Below are 14473 nucleotides of genomic sequence, written 5' to 3' on the forward strand. Positions count from 1 at the left end.
AATTTTTTATGAAACAAAAAAAATATTTACCGGACACTTGGTAAAAATGTTGGGGAATTTCCTTGACAATCTAAAACTTTGCACCTCATCGACACATAAGGTCTGATTGAACGTTAGTTACAATCACCAGTGACTCAAATAAAAATTGTAATCAAACAATTTGAAGTAGTCGAGAAGTATTATTTCCCTTGATACTAGTATCAAATTAAAAAATAGAAAAATTCTAATTAATCTCTTTATTACAACTGAAGAAATAAATTTCGAAATAATCCAATAATAAGCGATGAGCTTTGTCGAAAGACTGGACGGAGCGTGTGAAGCCGGTTGCTTATACACTGGATCCCCTTCTTTCGGTCCAGGTGAGGTAGAGGTAGATTGAGAATCTGCATACATATGATAGGACAACTCTCTTGTCCTGTACTCACATATATCTATACATAAATGGAAAATTTTTTTTAGCCTGCTGACGGTTTATTTGAGAATTTTGTTTACTCTTTCTCTTGTTCACGTGCTCACTAGGTTATTTTTTGAGGAACCAAGTGGTAGTTCACGTGGACAAATCATCACGAGGTCATCAGAATTATAATTTACGAAAAATACCTGACTATTTGCACGTATGCACAGTATTACGCTATTTAATTAATAAATTTTAACTTCAAAAATTATTCGTGCTTACCTTAATAAAAATTCGTGGTAATTATACAGAAGTGGGGCTCTATCTATTTTAGATAAAATTGAAATAAAATAAAAAATCGAAAAATTAATCTTTTTGAATTTTTTTTTTTTTTTTTAGTTGATTTTCTTCACGACGGATTTTTGATAAAAATGATAAAAAGTATAAAAATGGAATATTTTGGTGATTTTTTTTCATTTGAAGTTAAAAAATTTACGATTTAGAAAATTTTCAAATTATGATATTCTAAATTTTTTTTTTCTAATTTATTCAATTTTTATCGCTCTTTAAGAAAAAAAAATAATTAAATAACCGGAAAAAATAGCATGGTCACCATTTCATTGAAAAACACCTAAAATCGTAAATTTTTTAACTTCAAATGAAAAAAAATCACCAAAATATTCAATTTTCATACTTTTTGTCATTTTTATCGTAAATCTGTCGTGAAGAAGAACAATTTGAGAAAAAAAAATATTAAAAACGATCAATTTTTCGATTTTTTACACTCAAAAATAGGTGGAGTCTTACTTCTGCATAAGTACCAATTTTTTTAATTAGCAATTTGAGAAAAATGAAGGAAGAAGGTCATGAAGAGCGCGAAGACACCGAAGAAAAGAAAGATGGCGCAAGAATTTTTATCGTTGGTAAGAATAACCAATAGAAGCTTCAGTAGTCTAATAATAATATTAATTGTGATTATAATTTATAATGAAGTTATTTATTAGCAATTATTATTGATTATTGAAACTGGAAATATTATATTGAAGACTTAAAGAGGAAATATTTGTCAGATACAGGGAAATGAGATAGCTTGTAGGATTGTGGGTTTGTAAGGTAAACAAGAATCTGATGCAATACTCTATCCAGTCTCGTCATCTTTTCAAGCCATCTTTTTTTAATATTTTATTTTATAATATTCATTACTTTATATCTAACATGATTTTATAGTGGCTATTTAACCCTCTTCAGACGCCAGATATTGATGAAGACATTGAAAATTGAAATTTTATTTATTATATAAATATCTTTCTTCTTAATTTAAGAATTTTTATGACTAGTTTGCTTAAACAGAATTTTAGTATTCCATATTTTAGGTGTTAAATTATTATTATACTTCTTAGTCAGACGATACCTAAAAAACAATTATTTGGTTTTTTATTACAAAAATTTCTAGAAATGTAAGGTTGATATTCAATAGGGTTATAGTCTTCATATGTCCTGATACAAAAAAAAATTTTTTTTTTTAAATTATCTCGTTCAAGAACAATCGTGTTTACACCCGAACCAGCTAACTGTAAAAATTTTATTTCTCAAAAATTAGCTTCTATTAACAAAAACTTTTATTTCTATTTAAAATAATTGAATCTCAGTAATTTTAAAAATACTTATTATAGGAAAATTTGATGACGCAAAATAAATAACAAAACAAATGTGATTTATGTTATACATTTTTTTAACCTGACTCAAACCCTGGAAGTAATTAGAATATTTAACGCATAAATAATCTTAAATTAATAACCGGTAGTTATTAATAACTCAACAACTGCCTAAAACTTTATTTAAAAAATACTTTATTCCATTGGAAGAAATATTTACTGCTGTTAAATCTGAATTATTTTACAAAAATATTTTTTTTTTGTTTCAGAGTTTTAAAAATTTTATTTTTGATATTTAATAATAGTTATAAAAATTTAGTACGTTAAGTACAAAATTTTGAGCTTTTGATTATTTCTTCCAGAAGAATATTAGTTCTAAAAATGATTTGTTTTCAGGCTTGACAAAAAAAAAGACAAAATAAATTAAATTATTTAAATTTATTAATAAAGAAATTCTTAAAACTTAATATTAAACAAATTAACATTAAAATTAATTAGCTTCGACAGTCTGGTTACCAGGAGTGAGGCTAATTAGTCGATTAGAATTTTCCGCGAGTTCCGCGATACTGACACGTCCGCGCTGCTTGACAAACTTAGCAACCGCTTCTAATTCTTTCTGAGAAATATAAATGAATTTTCCTCTGTCATCAACAACTCCAGTGAGTCTTCCACTGGTCTGAAGACTCTGGATCCTCTCAATGACACTGGCAGTCTTAAGATTAAAGTGTCCAGCGAGGTCTTCCAGGACCACGACCTTGTTATACTGAATGTACTTGATAAACTCATCGAGTAAATTTTCCTCATCAACGTCATTCTGATCAAAACCTTCCTCTTCAACACTGAAAGCCTCCTTCATTTTGAGGTACTCTTCGTACTCGGCTTTTTCTTTTTCTTCGCGAGCTTTCTTCTCCAACTCCTCCTGCTTCAGCTCCACGGCTCGTTCTCGCTCCCGCTGCTTATCAGCTTCTTCCTGTTGCAGCTGCTCGCGTTTTTTCCGCTCTTCTCTCTCGCGCTCCATAGCTTCGCGAGCTTGTTTCTTCTCGGCTTTGGCTTCTAGTTTCGCGCGCTTCTTTGCTCCTATTTTACCTTCAGGCAGCTCCGCAGCTTTTTCATCTCCTTCGTCCTCAGACCCGCCATCTCCAGCTGCTTCTCTGGCTTCTGGTTCTTCTCGACGGTGCTGCATACGATGCGGATTTCTCACTCCAGCAGCTCTTCTTACTGGTTGTCCTCTTGGTCTTGGGTTTTCATCTTCTTTTTCTGATTTTCCTGTTTATTTAAATTTTATATGGTAAAATATTTCATTAAAAATAATTTTCTATTAATTAAAATTTTTATGCTAATAAAAAAAAAATTATTATTGAATATTTTTAACAAACATCTGATCATTTTTTTTTTTCAAATTGTCACAAAAAAATTTTTTTTTTTAATTTCAGGTAAAAATTGAACAAAATCATCCATGCAGATTTTTGTGAATATTATTTTTAAAATTTTTATAAATATTTTCAAAAAAAAATTATTAAAAAAAAAAAACTTGTTAGATGTTAATTTTCCTATCACCAGTAAAAAAACATTTGAAATTTTTTTTTATTTAAACGAAAATGATAAAAATTTTCATAAAATATAAATTTTAAACTGAGTAATTAAAAAAAAATATTTTATTTACTATTAAATTGTTACATATTTGTTTATTAACTTATAACAATAAAATAAAAACATCTGGATACTATAAACTTTGTAGGTTAACTTCTTAAAATAAATAAATAATTACAAACCTTTGCTTCTAGTCGACCAAATAGTCAAAAAAATAATAAGTGTAACAATTCCTACCACAATAGAAATTAATATCGTAGTATCCATTTTAATTTGAAAATTACTAAAAAATATAAATAAACAACTTGAAAATAAATCTTGTAAATTGATGCAATGACAAGTATCGATAACACAGAATCGATAGAAACTACAAAAATAATAATAAAAGTGGAGTAATAATAATAATAACGACAACTGTGATCAGTGGCGCCACGTCACGAGTCACGATATTAAAAACAAAACCCTTATGGCGGTGTTTAGATGACGTGTGTCTTGTTCAAGTGTCTCGTTACAATAAACGTATTTTACTATTATTTATACTAGTTTTTTCTCTTAATTAGCATTAAGTACTATTTAATACATAAATAAAATACCTCAGAATTTATAATTACGTAAAATACAATGTTAAAGTACATATATTCAGTAATAACCTGGGCACTTATTGCCAACTCGGTGTCGGGATTGTATTTCCACATTGGTGAGACGGAACGTAAATGTTTCATTGAAGAAATTCCCGATGAAACCACCGTTCTAGGTAATTTATTTAATTATTTATTTTTTTTTTGTATTTAATTATGAATATTATTTATTTTTTTTTTTTTTTTTAGTTCATTACAAAGTTGAATTATTCGACCCCAGAAGTGGAGGTTACATGCCAAGCAGCCCAGGTATTGGCATGCATGTCGAAGTACGTGATCCAGATGACAAAATTATTCTGTCAAGAGTATACAGTTCTGAAGGACGGATATCCTTCACTTCACAAACTCCTGGTGAACATGTCATTTGTTTGTACAGTAACAGTACTGCATGGTTCAGTGGTACACAGCTGGTATGTATATTTTATAAATTTATTTATAAATGAATTTGTTAATTAATTGAACAATCAATATAGCTAGTATAGCTAGTCCATAGTTGCGCAATAATTAATTTTTATTTTTGGCTGATTATTGTTATTTATTTATTTATGTTAAAAGTTAAGTTAATATAAAAAGTGTGATACTGAAAATATTTAATATAATTTTGAAATCAACAGACTTGGAAAATTTTTTTTAATTACACAAATTGTCAATAAAAGTTTCACATGTAAAAATTAAAAAAAAGTATAATAGCAATTTTTTTTATTATTTTAGTATTAATTTTTTTTTTATGAATAAAACTTAAAAATTATGAATTTTATTATGTGCATATAATCTATTCTAAACTTATTTATAAATTGCAGAGAGTACATTTGGATATTCAAGTTGGAGATCACGCTATTGATTACGCCAACTTAGCGCAGAAAGAAAAATTATCTAAATTGCAATTAAGAATAAGACAATTGTTGGATCAAGTTGAACAGATAACTAAAGAACAAAACTACCAACGGGTAAATATTATTTTTTTATCTAAGTTTTTAAATTCTAAAATTTACATAAAAAATTGATATGATGTTAAAAAATAACTTTTTTACAGTACCGCGAGGAAAGATTCAGACAAACGTCCGAGAGTACAAACAGCCGGGTCTTGTGGTGGTCTATCACTCAAACAGTTATCCTTCTGGTTATGGGTGCATGGCAAATGAGACATCTCAAGAGTTTCTTCGAAGCCAAAAAACTTGTTTAGATTATTTATATTTAATCAATTAATGTTATTATTGTATTTTTAACAAACTTGATACTGTTCTGTGAACAGAGTTGGAGGTTTACTTATAATGTTTTTTTTTGGGTAGAAGAAAATTCTGTGCCACAGAAAAATTTTTTGTAAAAAATTATTTAAATATCAGTAAAAATTGCAAATCTTATTAAAACAAGTATTCATTCATGTAACACTTAATTGTAATTCTTAAATACAAATTTAGTTATAGAAATATTTCGAGTAAACCTGAAAAAATTAAGTATACATTATTTAAAAGTCGAAGTTACTTTTAAAATTAATATTTGAGTGATATATTAATTACTTTGGCCTTAAATTTAATTTAATCGCCATATAATTAAAATTTAATTAAGCTTTTCTGATTGTTTATCACTATTACTATTATTTCCGCAGGTTTTTTCAAATCTAGTGTACAGATACAGTAAAATTTACTTGACTTATATTTGTAATAAGTATTTGTAAGCATTCTTATAAATGAAAATTAAATTAAAAAAATTTTAATTCGAGGAATTGATGAATTTAACTTTTACAACTGTCTAGCTAATTTAGTTATTTATTTAAATCCCACTATCTGTAATATAATATAACTAAATAATTACTAAAAGTGTTTATTTTGTACTCTAGCTGGTGATTTAATTAATTATTCTATTTTTTGTACAGGATGAGAAAGGAGACATTAAGAATTGATAATTCTTGTAAAAGTTGGTACTTAAAATATTAATAAATAAAAGATTATTGAATTATTATAATTATATTATCGTAATATTTTATTCGATAAAAAATAACATTCATGATGTATCTATAAGAGCTAGATATTTACACATTATTGATTTTTATTGAGTAAGAGCTTATTAATATTGATAATTATGCTGCTAGGTTATTGTTAAATTATATAAAATTAAAAATAATTAAACTTGTAACTAAATAATTAAAAAAAGTTGAATAATAATTATAACTAACTAAATTAAATATAATTTTTAAATAAGTTAAATTTATTTCTAAATCATAAATTATTTTTGAATATTAAATTAAATTATTTGCACTATAGTCTTGAAAACTTAAAGTAATTTGCTTATAAATCAAAATAAAGTTTTTATAAATTTACAAAAGATTTAATTTTTAAAAAATATTTGTCAAAAAAAAATAGAATTTGATTTTTTTTTAATAAATACTTTTTAAAAATTTACAATTAATTTTAGTATAGAAAATTCATAATTTATAACATTTCAAAAAATAATTATAAAACTTATGATTAAATTATTTTTTTAAATTTGTAATCAATTTTCTTCTGAAAAACAATTATTAAATCATATAGATAAGAAATAATTATTTTTCAAAAAATATTTATAGAAAATTTATGATAAATTTTCTTAAAAAAAATTTGCAATGAGTTTCATTAAAAAAATAATTATCACCAAACTTAGATAATTATTTTTTCAAAAAATTTATTCTAAATTTGTAAGTAATTTTTTTTTTACTAAAAAAAAATTAAAAAAAAAACAACCTCCGTGAGGAAACTAAATAAACTTTTTTTTTAATTAAAAAACTAAAATTTTTTAATTAAAAAAAAAATAACTATTTGGAATGTATTGAGCAGGAAAATGGAATGAAAGCGATTATCGGAGACTGTAAAGCCCCCGATAAGGAATTATCAGGTGCAAGGAGGAGGTGGAGGCTGTTGTTGTTGACTCGGAAGGGGTGAGGAGGCGACGGCGGCGGCCGCAGCAGCGGCAGCCGCAGCTGCGGCAGCATAGGACGAAGGATCATTCGGGTCGAGGATTGGGGGTGGCGGTGGCAACCCGCCACCAGCACCACGACCTCGTCCTCGGCCTCTACCACGACCCCGTCCTCGCCCCCTCCCCCTTCCGCGTCAACTCCGCCTCTCTGGCATGCCTATATTGCTCGTAGTCTTCTCCAGGAACGCGAGTGGGCCCTGGAGTGCGCTGTTTCCAACTCCGACACCTGGAACTCCACTGACTGGGAACCCCGCGCGTCCAGGTACTCCTTGACCCATGAACATTCCTTGCGGGTTCACGCTAACTCCCTGCAGTCCTGGAGGCACCGCACCTCCTGGTTGAACCTGCAATTTATTCATTTTTTTACCCATTCAATTTTTTTTTAACTTTTTTAATTTCATGCATTAAGGGAGAGTTTAGAATTTTAGAGATTTTATTCATTAAAAATTTATCAATTGATGTAATAATAAAAATAATAATTATAATTATAATAATAATAAATTTAAAAATAAATGATAGGAATGTACATAAGGGAAGGTAAATGAAAAAAAGCACAAAGATTCACCATGAAAAGAGTAAATTTTATTCTACTACAAGTTCCACGATTTATTTTTAAATTAAACAATAATTTACACGATTATTTATTTATTCTTAAAAATTCATTCGATTCAATTATTTCGATAAGTCGCTTTGACGCCAACGCTTATTTTTATTAATTACTTACAATGTTTTATAGAAAAATTTTTAATAAAAAAAGAAATAATAAACGTGTGAATAATAGAGTTAAAAATAAACAGAACCCATAGTAACAGTAAATAAAAAAGAAAGCCAATGAAATGATGTTTAATGAATGTATTATAATAAGTAATAAATAAATAAATTTCATTGTCAAATATATCCATTGATTTGGCTTCTAATTTATCCTAAAGTTAGCAGATTATTTTCAGATTCTTTTTTTTCAACAAATAAATTATTCAAAAAAGTAGAAAATTTAACAAAATAAATAAATATCGGCTAACTTTAGTGCTTTAATTTCAGTACATTTTACTCTAATTAAATACTTTTGGCACCATAATTATTCATTAAGTAACATCAATTAATTTATCTCTCGAGATCTGTATGAATTAGTACGTTAAATCTCTAATACGTCTTTACAGTTTATCTATTTATAATAAATAATTTAATTATAGTAATCATAGTAATAATTTATTAATGGAGTAGTGAATTTAATTTGGTAACCATGGACTTTTTTTCTCATAAGGCACACAAGGAATTTAAATTATTTCAATATTTATATATTTTTTTATATTCTTTGTAGTGATGTAAGTTATGTATATTATTATTATCATCAAAATTTTTAAATAAAAATATCCACTAAATATTGATAATTATTTTTTAAGCATTAATTTATAATAAAATATTTCAAAAAAACTAAATGAAGAAGTTTAAACTTAAAACAATCGTTGAATATTCTTTTTTATACTTTAATTATCCATAAATTATTTATTTTTCCTAAAAAAAAAAAACACAATTTTAAAAAAATAATAAAAATGCCTATGAGACTTTCATTGAAATTGTTCTATTCAAAATGATTAATAATATAATCTTAAATGGAAGATGATTTTTCTATGACAAGTTTTTTAATCACAGTAATTCGCTTTTATCGCTACTTTAGATACTCAGAATTATTAATCTCATATCTCATATTAATATAGATATATAATAAAAATCTTAAGTCAAATTGTAATTCTCTTTTTATATTTATCAGTACATTATAATTTATAATTAACCAGCATAAACTAACGAGTATTAAGCAACAAAAGAGCCATTGAAGCCGAGTAAATATTTTTAACACCACCATAAACTCACTCATAAATACAAACAAACAATAATTATAAAAATATATAAAGCCCTTTTGAATTATGAACCATTTCCACACAGAAATATATATATATATATATATATAATTGATTTAATAGTTCATAGTTCATAAGTAGTAACATTAAACGGCGTTTATTTAAATACCTGTTGTTGATGAAGTTGTTGTTGTTGCTGCATCTGGTGCTGCTGCATGTGGAGCTGCTGCTGTTGTTGCTGTAATTGTTGCTGATGCAACATTTGTTGTTGCTGTTGCTGTTGTTGTTGCTGCTGCTGGAGAACTGGGTTTGGAGCTCCATTGCCTGGTGGCCCTTGTGGACCTTGACCATTAGCTAGTCCTGCAGAAAAGTAATCGCAATTAGTAATTATGAATTGTTAAGGATTAAAATTTAAATGCGGAAAATTAAAAAGAAGAAATAAGGAATATAAAATAAATACTTGCCATTAGGAGCAGATCCTTGGGCTAATGATTTGTCCCAACCTTGTAAATCAGCGAGCAAGTGCTGCCAAGTCGCTATCTTATCGTAGTGTCTCTTGATGAGTTCATCTTTTCGAGCTAACTCCTGACGCAGTTCACTGATGTCTTCTTTTACGAGCAGCTCTGGTTTCAATGCTGATAGTAGAAAACGCTTTTGGAGAAAAAATGCCTCTGTTTGCCGGGCGAGATCAATGAAACGAGAAACGACTTGTTCAACTTCTGCTTTGGCTTCTTCCTTGTCGACGGCTAAACTGCTTCCGATACTATTATTGGTCAGTCCTTCTTCTTTGGTTAATATATTCATACATTGCTATATAAATAAATAAATTATTTTGTTTATTGAAAATCATCATTTTGGAACTAGCATACACTTAAAAAATTTATATTGAAATTTACAGACATCTGATAATTTTCTTAGATTTATTTAAAAAAAAAATTCTACTTGTGGTTCAAGACAAAAAAAAATTGTTAAACCGTGAATGAAAATTTTTCTTATTCATAGTGATAAAATATTTTTTTTTTATTTTAATTTTCGGTTATGAAAAAATTACAATAAACATTTGATACATAAGTTTATAAATATGTAACAGAAAAGTTAATGTCCACGGCTTTTTGAATAATCAATTCTGATTTAAAAAAGAAAAAAAAAATATTATAAATAACTTACTTGAAGCGAGTCTTCAAACTCATCAATTAAATTTCCATTTCCATTAGTTGGGGTTGCCATTATTAATTAAAAGCTTAATTAAACGTAGAAAAATATTTATTTGATCCTTATTTCACATTTAAACAATATGACAACTTTTTAGGTTATGAGGCAGTTGGATACAATATATTTATCACAAGTGTTAAACAATGTAATTATAAATATTCAAATTTTCAATCCATTTGACCATTTTAAAATCAATTATTAAATTTTTAAAACACAAATTATGAAGCCAATTTATTAAATTAAACTCAATATTAGAAAATATAACTCCAACTCGTGCTATTTTATTTTAATACACGTAAAGGACACATTGTATATATGAAGGGTAGAGGTAAGAACTATCTCTGTGTACATATGAAAATAAGTGTCCGTCAAAACTCGTCCAATAAGGGTGGCGCTGCGGTAGCCTACGATCATAAAGGAAATATAAATTAAAAATTTGAAAAGCGTCATTTTAAACCAAAAATATTTTTTTTAATTAATTATGGAAAATTTGGTCTTCAGGAATCCAAAGATCCTAGTCATTATCAGAGAAACAAATTTGATCTCAACCTCATCAAGGATTTAAATGCAGCCCTTCAGATTGACCTTGCTCCTGTAAATGTTCATCGCCTCGGTAAATTTTCGCCTGCTCTATCTCTTCCAAGGCCACTCAAAATCATATTTAGTCTGCCAAGTCACCCTAATACATTTGTACAAAAAATCATTGAAGCGAAGCGCCAAGGGCAACTACCTCAAGTATTTGGGCAAATATCAGTTGCGAAAGACCGCACTCTCCGTCAGCGCCAAGATCAGAAAGCTGTGGTCACAGAGCTGCATCGTCGGAGAGAACTAGGAGAGACAAACCTGCGGATAGTGACGAAGAATGGGCAGCCGACCATCGTCAATCATCCACTGAGGCTGGATCAACATCAACAAGCTCCAGGGACAAAATAACTATATTAAATTCTTCTATTAAACATTTCTCAGTGTTTTACCAAAATGTTCGTGGCCTTAAGTCAAAACTTGGAACAGTATTTAGTAACACAATGTCTATTGAGTATTATGTTTATGTTATAACTTAAACTTAGTTTAATTCAAATATTTTTTACATTGAAATTTTTGATAATAATTTTTAACATTGCTATTCTAATCTTTGTTGGCCAAGTTTCAAATCTTAATAGATGGTTAAAAGCATATTTTTTCTTTTTTTGTTTTTCTTTCAGTGCACTATTTTAAGTACATTAAAGTATTACTGGTTTTTTTTTACTTCCGTTTTGTATTTTACAAATATGTAATATGATATTGTAAAAGGACGTTATATTTATATTTACAAATTTATACTGTAGTGACCCTGTTATTGGCAATTGCTGTTGGGTCTGTATGTAAAGAAATAAATAAAAAAATAAATAAATAAAAGTCAGAAATTCTCATGCAGTCAATTTGAAAGAGTTACAAATAGAATATTTAATGATTTTAAATTGTTAAAAATATGTTTGTTGAAAAAAAATAATCAGTTTTATGGGATTTTATGAATAAGGTGTAAATGTAAAAAGAGTTAACAAACAGGTTCAAAAGGAAATTCAACGAATATGTATTATTAAACTATACAAATAAACTAATACATCTTCAACAATAGTTATGGTTTAAAAAGTTAAAATTTCTTGAGCTCTTATTAAACTTTTTAGCAGGTCTTTCCCTGAAACATTACATCGTTTTGGAGGACATACGAGAGAAAAACAAGAATCCAAACGATACACTTGGGCAAACATTTTTGGATCAGGCTGGTCGTTTCCGTAAATCAACAAATGTTGATTTACGGCTTTGTAAGCGTTTCCGTAAAATTCGACATGCTTTACATCTTGGATTTCTTTGATTTCTTTGGTAAGCATCGTCACTTGTAATTACACCTTTACACAATTTTGAGTATCTGAAAATTGATGTAATTTTTTTAATTATTATAGATGAGTGAAACTTTTTATAGCTCTTTGGTTTTATATGTAAAAAATATTTTCACTTATTGCTGTCTATTTGAGTACCAACGCATAATGGCCATCTTTCCACAGATTTTAAGAACTCGCAAATACTTTTGAAAGAATTTATTTTAACGTCAAGAGGTAATTCTTCACCATTAGAAAAAATAACCTGCAATAAAGTTGCTATTAATGATTTTTGTAACTAAAAAAATTAATTACTTTTTCCATACATTAATTAATAAATACTTACGGTAAATGATAAATCTTCGTTTAGACGTATATGATTTTTCGTTTTTTTGGCTAATGGGTCCATTCGTAGAAATTCTAGTCCGTCTGGTATCTCTATATGCATCCAAAACGACGGTAGCATTGGACATTTCAGGATATCTCCTATACTCTCTATTGGTTGTACAGTTATTTCGTTTTCTACGTGATTATTTAAACTATCGTATGACTGCTGACTCAACGGAGACTTTTCCAAGTCTTGTTCTATTTGTTCATTGTAATCTGTAGCATTATTAGGAATATTTAGATCATCTAATAATTCCTGTTGCTCAATGCAGCTGTTTTGCATACGATCCTGCTGATCGTCTTCACAGTGATTGTGGCATGAAGTTACTTTTTGTGGTTCATCAATAATACTTGCTTGAAGCTCACATAGTGGTATAGGAATAAATTGATGCTCGATTGTTGGCAAAGCTTCAGCTTTTAGCATTTTTTTCACTGTTGGAAAAATCTTGACCTCTCCATTAATGATAAACTTGTCGTACAATTTTATATGTTCTTCTTTCAAATGAAGATGGCAAATATTATGAGTGGCTTTCAATTTAATACCCAAACTCCTTTTCCACTTGTCTAATCTTGCCGGTGTCTGTGAATATAAATTAATATAATACAAAAATATAAATGTGTTGACTAAACATTAAAGAAGCGTTAAAGCCTGATTAATAAATCTAATTTGAAATGATTAAAAAACAATTTTAAGTAATACAAAATTTTACGAGTTAAATACTATATAAATACACCTTGCATAGATTGAATTGTTTTAAATTCGATTTTTTAATCAGGGTGTCGTAAAATGAATAAATAATTCAAAATAAATTACTCAATGTACACTAGGTTGGAAAAAAGACAGATGCTGAGACGAATCATTTTTTGTAGTTTTTAGTTTGCGTCCACTTGGACAACTTTTCACGATACAAGATTTTCCCATTATTTTATAAAGTTTTATAACTATATCACCACAATAAAATCACTAATAATTATTTTAAAAAATTCACATTAATAATATTACGCTTTCTCTCTGCAGTATTTTGATTATATTTACTAAAACATTTTTTAGACTATATACGTAAATAGTTGAGGTTTAAAACTTATACAAATTTGTATACTAGCATTTTACTATGTTATGCTTCCATCTAGTGGATGTTATTTTTATTTATTGAAAACTTTACTTACTGTACATCATTTAAAACTATACGAAACTATACTAAACATCATTTATGTATACCTCTTTCGTACGTTTATGTATAGTTCTTTCGCCCGGGAGTATTAAAATACTCGGTTTCAGCGCGGGAAAGGAATCATTTTAAATAAAAGAATTCTATTTAGACGTTATTTAATTTTGATCAAAATTATTTAGTCGGTTTCAATTTATTATTCAAGTTGACAAAATATTAAAAAGCTTCAAAATATAAAATTGAGGTTTACAATGACGTGATCTTAGCAATCTAAGCTCTCGGTGAGAAGTGTCGTTACATAGTTTTTCCGAAGAGCTTCAAACTCCGTTCTTCTCCCACCATAACTTCCATACATACATCCACTCTAAGGAATACATAAGCACACACATTTTCTACTACATATAAATGATCCTTATATACTAACATGTATTTTCTCTATATCTATATATATTTATTTCAGCCTATCGGCCTGAAAGTTGGACTTCACTAATATACACTTTTAGCAATACAGTCATTATGTTTATTTAACTATTTTTATTAATTTAACAGACCCTTTTAAAATCTATTTATAATAAAAATTAACTTATAATTAACTTGAAATTAAATTACAATAAAATTATAATAAACTATAACATGAAAATATATATATTATATTATTTATAATATGTTGGATTAATGTTTGAGTTTGACTAATTAATAACTTGAATTAAATATTATTTCTATTATTTTACAATCGGATTTTCTAATAAATTTATAAGTCAGTTTAA

General features: G+C 27.6%; 4 protein-coding genes across 5 annotated transcripts; 1 reads left to right on the forward strand and 3 right to left on the reverse strand.

Moving 5' to 3' along the window:
* Window positions 1-2472: 2472 nt before the first annotated feature.
* On the reverse strand, window positions 2473-4004 carry LOC123265138 (DDRGK domain-containing protein 1). The gene is made up of 2 exons (XM_044728793.1): window positions 3822-4004; window positions 2473-3315 (listed from the first exon to the last, which is right to left on the reverse strand). Exons 1-2 carry the CDS (start codon window positions 3904-3906, stop codon window positions 2540-2542), a joined length of 861 nt encoding a protein of 286 aa, XP_044584728.1. The 5' UTR covers window positions 3907-4004; the 3' UTR covers window positions 2473-2539.
* Window positions 4005-4093: 89 nt separating this feature from the next.
* Window positions 4094-5750, forward strand: LOC123265146 (transmembrane emp24 domain-containing protein eca). Its single transcript, XM_044728801.1, has 4 exons — window positions 4094-4393; window positions 4467-4687; window positions 5078-5224; window positions 5311-5750. Exons 1-4 carry the CDS (start codon window positions 4261-4263, stop codon window positions 5458-5460), a joined length of 651 nt encoding a protein of 216 aa, XP_044584736.1. The 5' UTR covers window positions 4094-4260; the 3' UTR covers window positions 5461-5750.
* Window positions 5751-6998: 1248 nt separating this feature from the next.
* LOC123265141 (mediator of RNA polymerase II transcription subunit 28) lies at window positions 6999-10613 on the reverse strand. The gene is made up of 4 exons (XM_044728795.1): window positions 10250-10613; window positions 9547-9892; window positions 9252-9442; window positions 6999-7570 (listed from the first exon to the last, which is right to left on the reverse strand). Exons 1-4 carry the CDS (start codon window positions 10307-10309, stop codon window positions 7361-7363), a joined length of 807 nt encoding a protein of 268 aa, XP_044584730.1. The 5' UTR covers window positions 10310-10613; the 3' UTR covers window positions 6999-7360.
* A 1227-nt stretch (window positions 10614-11840) lies between these two features.
* Window positions 11841-13691, reverse strand: LOC123265132. 2 transcript variants are annotated; one of them, XM_044728781.1, is made up of 5 exons: window positions 13361-13691; window positions 12822-13117; window positions 12497-12746; window positions 12288-12415; window positions 11841-12200 (listed from the first exon to the last, which is right to left on the reverse strand). In XM_044728781.1, the coding sequence occupies exons 1-5, from the start codon at window positions 13457-13459 to the stop codon at window positions 12050-12052; spliced, it is 924 nt and encodes a 307-aa protein (XP_044584716.1). In that variant the 5' UTR covers window positions 13460-13691; the 3' UTR covers window positions 11841-12049. The 2 variants fall into 2 exon arrangements, with proteins under 2 accessions (XP_044584716.1, XP_044584715.1); XM_044728780.1 differs by having other exon boundaries at window positions 12497-13117; window positions 13361-13690.
* Between the last annotated feature and the right edge of the window lie 782 nt (window positions 13692-14473).

Source organism: Cotesia glomerata, linkage group LG5, assembly GCF_020080835.1.
Source record: "Cotesia glomerata isolate CgM1 linkage group LG5, MPM_Cglom_v2.3, whole genome shotgun sequence".
In the NCBI taxonomy this organism is placed as follows: Eukaryota; Metazoa; Arthropoda; class Insecta; order Hymenoptera; family Braconidae; genus Cotesia; species Cotesia glomerata.